Here is a 10,018-nt window from a genome sequence, read left to right as displayed (position 1 = left end):
ACTTTGAATCATCCGTGTGGCGAGGGCTGCGGCTTCCCCGGTCCCAAATGAAGGGGCGGTTCCCGGACCCCTCTTTGCTTTAGAGCCGAGCCGCGCCGATGCCCTCACACTCTGCGCCTCCTCTCCCGGGACTTTAACACCACGCTCTCCTCCACCGACCAGGTGACCTTTTGCTCTGAGCCAGATCAGAGAAGAATTCGGTGTCCGTGCGGGACGATGCCTGAGCAGGAGAGACAGATCACAGCCAGAGAAGGGGCCAGTCGGAAAGTGAGTTTTGTTCCCCCGCGTCCGCGCAGCGTGCTCACTCCCACCAGGAGGATTTTCCTCCCCGCGTTCGGCGCTTACTCGCCCCCAGGGGGTGCGCAGGGAAGGCCGAGCCAGACCCCAGCTCCAGGGACGTCTTGGCGTGGGAGAAAAGGACCCTTTAGAAAAAGTGTGCCGTCAACTGATGTTTGGGAGCAATGGAAAACCCCGCACCTCAAAATTCATCTTTATGCTTTTAAGGGGTCTGATGCTGGAGAGATAAAGTGAGCGTCGAGTTGCTGTGCTAGAGCCCTAATGGCTCAAAACGACGAAGTTAGTTACCTGGAGAAGTTACTCAGAGCCTGGTGCTTGGACCAGATATGGTATATCGAGGTCCTGGAACTTTTATAACTGTTTTAAATTCATTTTAATTGTACAAGTAATACATTAAGACAGTCTTTTAAAAATGGAAACAGCACAGAAATATTTTGCACAAAAAGCAGATCTATTTTTCAGTCTTTTTCTATTCACGCACATATGTCTTCATTCGGCAAATATTTATTGAGAACTTACTATGTTTCAGGCACACAGTGTTGAGTTGATAACAGTGGTTAACAAGACATGTATCTATATGTAATATGCACACATTCAGAGAAATCTTTAGGTTTCGTTTGTATGAGGTGTTAAAATTTTTGTTTTACCTAAATGAAATCACTGTATGTGTATTCTCTTTTTTCAGTTTAACGATATATCTTAGAGATTGTTTCACTAACTAATTCAGTGCAACCTCTGCACAGTTTGGACGCATCATAGTTTATTCATGGTTTCCTAGTGGTGGACGTTCTGTTTGCTACTTTTTTTCTCTCTCTCTTGCAAGTGAACATCTTTGTACATGATTTTTAATGCTGACACTATTTCTTTAGGATAGATACTTAGACCTGGATTGCTGGACAGAACAGTAGGCTGTTTCTTTTCCACAGATTTCTGAAACTAATTCACTGACGTTGCTGGGTGCCCTTTAGTAGTGAATTCATCTAGGCTCCGGTGATACAGAAATGAAAACTAATGGATTAGTGGACAGACAGAGAGAGGCTGGTTAGTAGGTGGTTTGTAGGGTATGATGACTATGCATTTGATAGGAGTATGAAGAAATGTTGGGAGGGGTGGCTTGTACAGAGGAGATTTCAACTTCCTACAGTGTCCCCACCTAGAGAAAGAAATCCTTATCCTTCCAAATCAAGCTCAAGACCTGCCACCTCCTTGAAACGTTCTGTAACTGCTCCTGCCCATGTTGACCTGTCTTCTGGAATCCTCTGATAATAGCGTTGACCAGCCTTATTGAGCTTACTGTGTGCTGGGCATTGTGTTAGGCACTCATATCCCTCTATGTGCACTCTCGCGTTTAATCCTCACAAAAACCCTTTGATGTAGGTATTGTATCTTGTTATCAACATTTATTCAACAAATTTTTTTGTGTGTACTATGTGCTCAAACACATAGTACTCGAAGTTTTAGACACTGGGGATTTAGGTAGGACCAAGACCTTGCCCTCATGAATTTACATCCTAGTTGGAGATAGGACAAAAAAAGGGATAAACAAATGTACAGCGTAGGAGTTAAGGGAAAACTTCTCCTGTGCCCCGTGAAGCGTCACTGAAAAATCAACTGACAAATGGCAGATTAATAGGAGAGAAGGCATACACATTTACTAACGTGCCGTGAGAGTCTTACAAAATAAGATCTCAAAGGAAGGCAAGGTGGTTGCCACAATTATACTATCCTGAGGTTACAGAAAGTGTGGGGGCTCTAAGCTTGGCCAAAAACAGGTTATGGTTGTAAATCAGGTTATAGGAGGGAGAGAAGAGGAGACCTGGCTAGCAAAGGTGGTCTTATGTAGATGAAACCTCACAGGTAGCAGCCCTCAGGGAGAAGAAATGTTTCAGACCTTGAAGGTGCCAAACTCAGCTAATCTCACCCAGATCCAGACAAGGAAGGGCCCTCTGAGAAAAACTGGCTGCGTCAATGGAGGTTCTCAACAGATGCTCATCTCCCTCACAGTAGGACTACTTTTGTCTGTAGGCCCTCTGAACGGCCATCTCAAAATACTTCCAATAAGTCTGTTTTGAGGTGAAATGTTTTGGTTTCCTTCAATAGCTTTATTTCAGGTACTAGTAAGTACTATGAAGAAAATAAAGCAGTTTGGGTCCAGGAGTTCAAGACCAGCCTGGGCAGCATATCAAGACATCGTTTATACAAAAAAAAAAAAAAAAAAAAAAAATTAGCTGGGCATAGTGGTGTGTGCCTGTCGAACCAGCTACTCGGGAGGCTGAGGCAGGAGGATGGCTTGAGCCCAGGAGTTTGAGGCTGCAGTGAGCTGTGATCCCACCACTGCACTTCAGCCTGAGTGATAAAGCAAGATCCTGTCTCAAAAAAAAGAAAAGAAAAGAAAGCAGAATAAGGGAATAAGATAGGGATTGACATGGGTGGAGAGGAAGATGCTGTTTTAAGTAGGTGGTCAGGGAATGATTTCTCTTGGAAGGTAGGTTTTGAGTAGAGACCTGAATGATTCAGATTTCAGAGAAGTAGCCTAGGTTGAGAAACCATAAAGTGTGAGAGTCCTACGGCAGTCATGTGATAAGAAGAAATATATACTTGGTCTTGTCCCAAGTTCCTGACATAGAGCTTCTCAAACCGTTGTAATTTCCTGAGAGATGGTGATAAGAGCATCTTTTGTTATTCATAACAAATCTCTTTCACACCTACCTGAGTTTCTGTTAATGAGAGAGGGCTCTTGATAGGCCCCTAGATAGCTTCAGGATGGAGACTGATTGCCAGAAGAACCAACCATGTGATTAGGGGATTCGAATGTTCAGCCCCATGCTCCAGCCTCTGGAGATTGTGCCAATCACCAGTGGACAATGATCTAATCAGTGATGCTGGCAGAATAGAGCTTTCTTTAAATTTTTATTTATTTAGTTTTTTGAGAGGTAGTCTCACTCTGTCGGTAGGCTGGAGTGCAGTGGCGGGATCTCGGTTCACTGCAACCTGTGCCTCCCGGGCTCAAGTGATTCTCCGGCCTCAGCCTCCTGAGTAGCTGGGATTACAGGCGCACGCCACCACACCCAGCTAATTTTTGTATTTTTAGTGGAGACGGGGTTTCACCATGTTGGTCAGGGTCATCTCTATCTCTCGATCTCGTGAACCGCCCGCCTCGGCCTCCCAAAGTGTTGGAATTACAGGCGTGAGGCCACTGTGCCTGGCCTTTTTTTTTTTTTTAACCAATGCAGTGGATCACAAATAGAGCTTTCTTAAAAACCCTAAATGATGGGTTTTGGAGAGCTTCCTGTTAGTGAACACATCAAGGTGCTGGGAAGGTGGTTCCTGGAAAGGATATGGAAGCTCCTGGAAACCTCCATTCCCATATTTTGCCCTATCTTTTCCATGTGGTGGTTTCTTAGCTGTATTTTGTATAACAAACTGGTGATAGTAAATAAAGTGCTTTCCTAAGTTCTGCGAGCTGTTCTAGCAAATTACCCAACCTGAGGAGGTAATTGTAGGAACCTCCTGACTTTACAGTTGGTCAGGAGTACAGATGGCCCAGACCCAGCGACTGGCATGTGAAGTGTGGGCATTCTTGTGGTCTTGTGGGCCTGAGCCCTTACCTGTGGGGTCCGTGCTAACTCCAGATGGTTGGTGTCGGAATTGAATTGAATTGTAGGGCACCCAGTTAGTGTCTGGAGAGAGAGCATTGGTTGGTGTGAAGAAAAACCCCACACATTTGGTGTCAGAAATGTCGTGAGTGGAAACAGTACAGAAGACATGATGTTAGAGTTTGGGGAACAATAAGAAAGCCAGAGTGGCTGTGGCAGAGGGAAGGAGTGGGAGTGATAGAACAGGAGATCAGAGTTCATCATTGCTTTACAGATGGGGAAACTGAGCCAGACACAAGTTAGGTAACTTGCCCGATGTACCTTGCTTATAAGAGGCAGATCTAGGATTGAGTCCTAGCCAGGCCTGCCTGACTTTCTCAGCGATTTTTTATTGTCAAAACTTACTTGACACTTGGTCATACCACCTGGTATGATTATTTAATGAATATAGCTTTTATTTGCAACTCTGTGCTTCTTGAAATGGGAACCGGGTTTTTACCGTTTAAAAAACTATTTCCCATATGTAAGTGCACCACAGTTGTTCTTGAATGAATGGATTCTCGACATGATTTCTCCACATTGTTTTCTCTTCAGAGGCCTCTCTGTGGGACAGCAGTGACCTGGTCATTCAGCCTTCAGTCCACAAACATTATGGAGCACCTTCTGTTTGCCTGGTACTGGGCCAAGCAGGGGGATGCATAGATGAAGAGAGGTCAGCCCCTGTGCTGGATGCATGCTGGGACAGAGCTGTCTACATGGTACAGCACCCACAGAAGGGGCAGAAAAATTCTTTCGGTGGGAGGTGGTGCTCGAGTGGGTCTTTCAGGAAGAGCAGGCATTGATTGGGCACACAGGAGCATGGAGAGAAGGGCATTGAAGGCAGAGACCAGCATGTATAAAGGTCCAGAGGACTGGAAATGGAAAGAGGCATTTAGGGGACTGTGAGGGGCGTGGCAAGACTGGAAGAGTGGAAGGCTGGAAGGTCTGTGGAAGACCCTGTTTATCAGGCTAGGAGTTTGGACTTTACCCTACAGGAAAACAGCGTAAGTCACTCCTGCAAGGTAGAGGGTGAACTGGGCAGGGAGCTGCGGGAGACCAGCTAGAGACTGTTGGAAATGATCGTCCCCATCCAGACCAAAGGTGGCTGAAAAGCCTGAAAAAGAACTGTAAGTTGGGTCTTCTACCCTTATTCTTTATGGAATTGTCTTCTCAGTAGAGAAACTAGGCTATCCAAACTCAACTGTCCTGAGTATTAGAGGCCAGTGGTCGTTTTAGCAGCAACAGAGTGCAGTTGGTACCTACGGAGCAGGGTAGTAAACTAAGCAAGTGACAGAGATGGATTTAAGTGCTTCTTTACGTGACACACATTTTCTTCTCAATGGGAGGGATGGAGATGGCCCAGTAACATGAACACTGCTCACTGATGCCATAGCATAGATATCGAGGAAGTATCCGTGTTCAGTGCTGAGAGCCCCGAACAGAGATTTACCCACGAATTCATTAACAGCAAGCCAGTCATTAGCATTGTTTCTATAGATATTCATTAACTAAAAGTATCCCTTATGGGAAACGAAGGGATGGGCCGAAATAAAGGGGTGGGTCTGGCTAGTTATCTGCAGCAGGAACATGCCCTTAAGGCACAGATCGCTCATGCTGTTTGTGGTTTAAGGACACCTTTAAGCAGTTTTCTGCCCTGGGCGGGCCAGGTGTTCCTTGCCTTCATTCCAGTAAACCCACAACCTTCCAGCGTGGGCGTTACGGCCATCATGAACATTTCACAGTGCTGCAGAGATTTTGTTTATGGTCAGTTTTGGGGCCAGTTTATGGCTAGGTTTTGGGGGGCCTGTTCCCAACAGAGGCACAAAGGGACTAAGATAGAAATTGGTACCAAGAAGTGGAGTGTTGGTATAACAGATCCCTGAAAATGCAGAGTTGGCTTTGGAACTGGGTAAAGGGTAGAGGCTGGAAGAGTTTGGAGGTACATGCTGGAAAAAGCCTAGATAGTGATGAACTAAGCATTAAGGATTATTTTGGTGAGAGCTCAGAAGAACAGAGCTGTAGACAGAACCTGAGTCTTCTTAGAGATTACTTAAGTGGTCATGATCAGAATGTTGGTGGAAGTATGGACAGCAAAGGTCATTTTGATGAGGTCTTAGACAGAAATGAGGAATATTTTATTGGGAACTAGAGAAAAGCCCATTCTGTTTTTATTTATAAAATGGCAGAGAACGTGGGTCAGTTGTGTCTGTGCCCTAATGCTTTGTGGAGGATAGATGATGAACTAGATGAAGAGTGATGAACTAGGATATTTGGTGGAAGAAATCTCTAAGCAGAGTGTGCAGGGTGCTGCATGGCTTCTCTTGATTGCTTATAAGAAAATGCAAGAAGAAAACAAATTAAAGACAGAAATTATAATCAAAAGGGAAGCAGAACTTAGAAAGATTTGGAAAATTTTCAGCCTGGCTAGATCATAAAGAATAAAAAGGCTGCTGGGAAGAATGACCTTAAAGGGATTTGGGAGGTCTTTGGGACTGCTCCTCCTGTCACAGGCCCAGAGTGCCTGGACCATGAGGGCAGGAGGGAGAGGACCATACCCCGCCAGCAGGTCTATGGGTCTAGTTGCCCAGGGCCACCTCGAGCCTCGGCTTCCTGCATTCTGCAGTGCTCCTTGGCCACCCCAGGTGTGGCTCAGGTGTGGCTTGGGCTGCTGCTCTGGAAGGTGCAGGCTATAAACCTTGGTGTCCATGTGGTGCTAACTGCAGCTGAGCAGAGTTCAAGAGCTGTGGAGTGTGGCTACTTTCATCTAGATTTCCGAGGATGTCTTGGAGAACCCGGGGCCCAGACAGAAAACGTCTATGGGGAAGAGCCACCACAGAGTGCCCCCACTAGGGCAGTACCATCAGAGTCATGAATTGGGCAGTGCCAGACTACATAGTTCAGGGCTCCATCTAGGGGGAATGAGGGAAAGACTTTATAAGTGTTCAGGGAAGCAAAACAAAGAGAATAATTGATTGGTTAAAGTAGAAAAGCCTAGTTATAAGCTGTCATGAGATTGGAGAAAAAAATAAAAATAAGGAATAAAAAAGACCCTAGTTAGAGTTTAGTTGGTGGTTCCTGATTGATGAAGTCTCTAGTTAGAGATAGTTAATGGATTGTGATTGGTTAAGCTAAGCTTTGTTTTACTGTTTATATTGAGTTGGGTTTGGTTTGCTTACATAGGAACCTGAAGTCTTGGAGTCATCTCAGCCTAATTGCTTCCTGATTAATGATTTGTTAACACAAGTTAGGATGCAACTCCATCTTCTTGATACCTCATGGCCTAAAACAGTTGTTGGTGCTGCAGCCGTGTATTTCAAGTTGCACATAGCTGAAATAAGGGAAAGGCAAGGATAATCCTGCTCTCTCTTTTTTTTTGAGACAGAGTCTTGCTCTGTCAGCCAGGCTGGAGTGCAGTGGCACGATTTTGGCTCACTGCAACCTCCCTCTGCCGGGCTCAAGCAACTCTTCTGCCTCAGCCTCCCGAGTAGCTGGGTTTACAGGCATGTGCCACCATGCCCGGCTAATTTTTGTATTTTTTTTTTAGTAGAGACGGGGTTTCACCATGTTGGCCAGGCTGGTCTTGAACTCCTGACCTCAGGTAATCCGCCCCCCTCGGCCTCCCAAAGTGCTGGATTACAGGTGTGAGCCACCGCGCCCGGCCAGTCCTGCTGTCTTTTAGGGAGCCTGCTTAGGAGCCCTGACAAACAACTTTGCCTTATATTCCATTGGCTAGAACTTTGGCCAGTTTTCAACATCTTAAAATGGGAAGATTTTACTATGTAAAACTCCAGCTATCCACCTTCTCTCGGAAGCTCTGGTGACACCAGGCCTTTTGACAACGGTTGGCTGGAGCTGAGGAACAGCTGCCTGCTCCAGGTGGGGCATGAGCTCCTCCTGTGGCCACAAGCCCCGCATGGCCTGTTCTGCTCATTTAAGTCACTGCCTACTTGTGACAGTACAGGCAAACCTTTGCTTTATTGCCCTTTTGCAGATGCTGTATTTTTTTTTTTTACCAGTTGAAGGTTTGTGGCAACCCTGCACTGAGCAAGTCTACTGACGCCATTTGTGTAACAGCATATACTCACTTCATGCCACATTTTGGTAATTCTCACAATATTTCAGATTTTTCATTATTATTATATCTGTTATGGTGATCTGTGATCAGTGCTCTTTGATGCTACTGTTATAATCATCTTGGGGCCCGTGTAAGATGGCAAAGTTAATCTATAAATGTGTACATTCTGACTGCTCCACTGACTCCAGCAGTTCATGTCTCTGTCTCTCCCTCCCTCTCAGGTCTCCCTATTTCCTAAGACACAACAATATTAAAATTAGGCCAATTAATAACCCTACAATGGATTCTAAGTGTTCAAGTGAAAGAGTCCACTCCCTTTAAATCAAAAGCTAGAAATGATTAAGCTTAGTGAGGAAGGCTTGTCAAAAGCTGAGATAGGCTGAAACCTAGGCCTCTGGTGCCAAACAGTTAGCAAAGTTTTTAATGCAAAGGTAAAGTCCTTGAAGGAAAGTAAGTACTACTCTAGTGAACAGATAAATGATAAGAAAGCAAAACAGCCTTACTGCTGATATGGAGAAAGTTTTAGTGATTTGAACATAAGATCAAACCAGACACAACATTCTCTTAAGCCAAAGCCTAGTCCAGAGCAAGGTCCTCAGCATTGAAGCAAGGCCTTCCACTAGCAGAAAGACCATGACTTACTGACAGCTCAGATGATTTTTAGCATTTTTTTGCCATAACATATTTTAAAATTAAAGTATATGTATTTTTTTAGGCATAATGCTATTGCACACTTGATAGACTATAGTGTAAACATAACTCTTATATGCACAAGGAAACCAAAACCTTTGTGTCACTCACGTTATTAGGATATTTGCTTTATTGTGATGATCTAGAACCAAACCCATGGGTATCTCTGAGAGATGCCTGTATTTGAGCTTAGATCCCTGGCTTGAAGGGATAAATGAATGAGTAAGTGAGGGAGGAGGGAGCCACCTTTTGCATGAGGCTTGCTCCCTCCCTCCTTCCTTCCTTTCCTTCCCCCTCCCCTCCCCTACCTTCTGTTCTCCCCCCTCCCCTTCCCTCCTGTCCCTTCCCCCCCTTCCCTCCCTTCTCCTCCCCTCCCCGCTCCTCCCCTCCTCCCCTTTCCCCTTCCCCTCCCCTCCCCTCTCCCCTCGCCTCCCTGCCCCTCTTGTTTCACAGGTTCTCTGTTGCTCAGGTTGGAATGCAGTGGCAGGCTCACTGCAGCCTGGATCTCCTCGGGCTCAGGTGATCCTATCACCTCAGCTTTTCGAGTAGTTGGGACTGCAGGCATGTGCCACCATGCCCAGATAATTAAAAACATTTTTTTTTTTTAGAGACACGGTTTCACCATGTTGCCCAAGCTGGTCTTAAACTCCTGGGCTCAAGTGATCCTCCCATTTCAGCCTCTCAAAGTGCTAGGATTACAGGTGTTAGCCCCCACGCCTGGCCCTGAATGTTGAGTATTGTTGGAAAGTTTAGCAGTCTTTTTACAGCAAGCACATTTGTAAGTTGTTTTTGCTTGGCATTCTTTGTCATTCATTCAACAAATGCTTATTGAGAAATTCTTTAAGTGTCAAGCACTGTTTTAGACCTTGGAATAAAGCAGTGACTGAACAAAATAGATGTGAAGAGGCTGTGTGTGGTGGTTCAGACCTGTAATCCCAGCACTTTGGGGGGCCAAAGTAGGCAGATTGCTTGAGCTCAGGAGTTCGAGGCCAGCCTGGATAACATAGTGAAACCCCTGTCTCTACTAAATAAATAAATAAATAAATAAATAAGCAAGCTGGGCATCGTGGCACGCACCTGTAGCCCCAGGTACGTGGGAGGCTGAGATGGGAGGATCACTTGAGCCAGGGAGGCGGAGGCTGCAGTGAGCCAAGATCATGCCACTGCACTCCAGCTTGGGTGACAGAGTGAAACCCTGTCCTTAAAAAAAAAAATGTGAAGGATTCCTGCACTTGTGAAACTTATATCCTAACTGGGGAGATAGTTGTTAAAAAGAGTAAGTAAAAGATGTATTATTGCATTTGGTGGTGATTGAGAATTC

General features: G+C 45.3%; 1 protein-coding gene across 23 annotated transcripts in view; it reads left to right on the top strand.

The window, feature by feature from the left end:
• ATP7B (ATPase copper transporting beta) overlaps positions 1 to 10,018 on the top strand; it is a 79,232-nt gene that overhangs the window by 537 nt on the left and 68,677 nt on the right. For 14 of the 23 annotated variants that reach the window (XM_054664976.2, XM_054664974.2, XM_054664965.2 and 11 more), the window contains exon 1: positions 117 to 267. In XM_054664976.2, the coding sequence (XP_054520951.2) occupies positions 217 to 267 (51 nt within the window). In that variant the 5' untranslated portion in view covers positions 117 to 216. Of the gene's footprint in view, positions 1 to 51; positions 268 to 10,018 lie in introns of those variants that run through there. The other 9 variants (XM_016925303.4, XM_054664966.2, XM_054664967.2 and 6 more) reach the window with 3 other exon arrangements.

This window comes from Pan troglodytes, chromosome 14 (genome assembly GCF_028858775.2).
Source record: "Pan troglodytes isolate AG18354 chromosome 14, NHGRI_mPanTro3-v2.0_pri, whole genome shotgun sequence".
NCBI lineage: Eukaryota > Metazoa > Chordata > Mammalia > Primates > Hominidae > Pan > Pan troglodytes.
The sequence above is the reverse complement of the archived record's forward strand: the minus strand, read 5'-3'. Positions and strand labels throughout refer to the sequence as shown.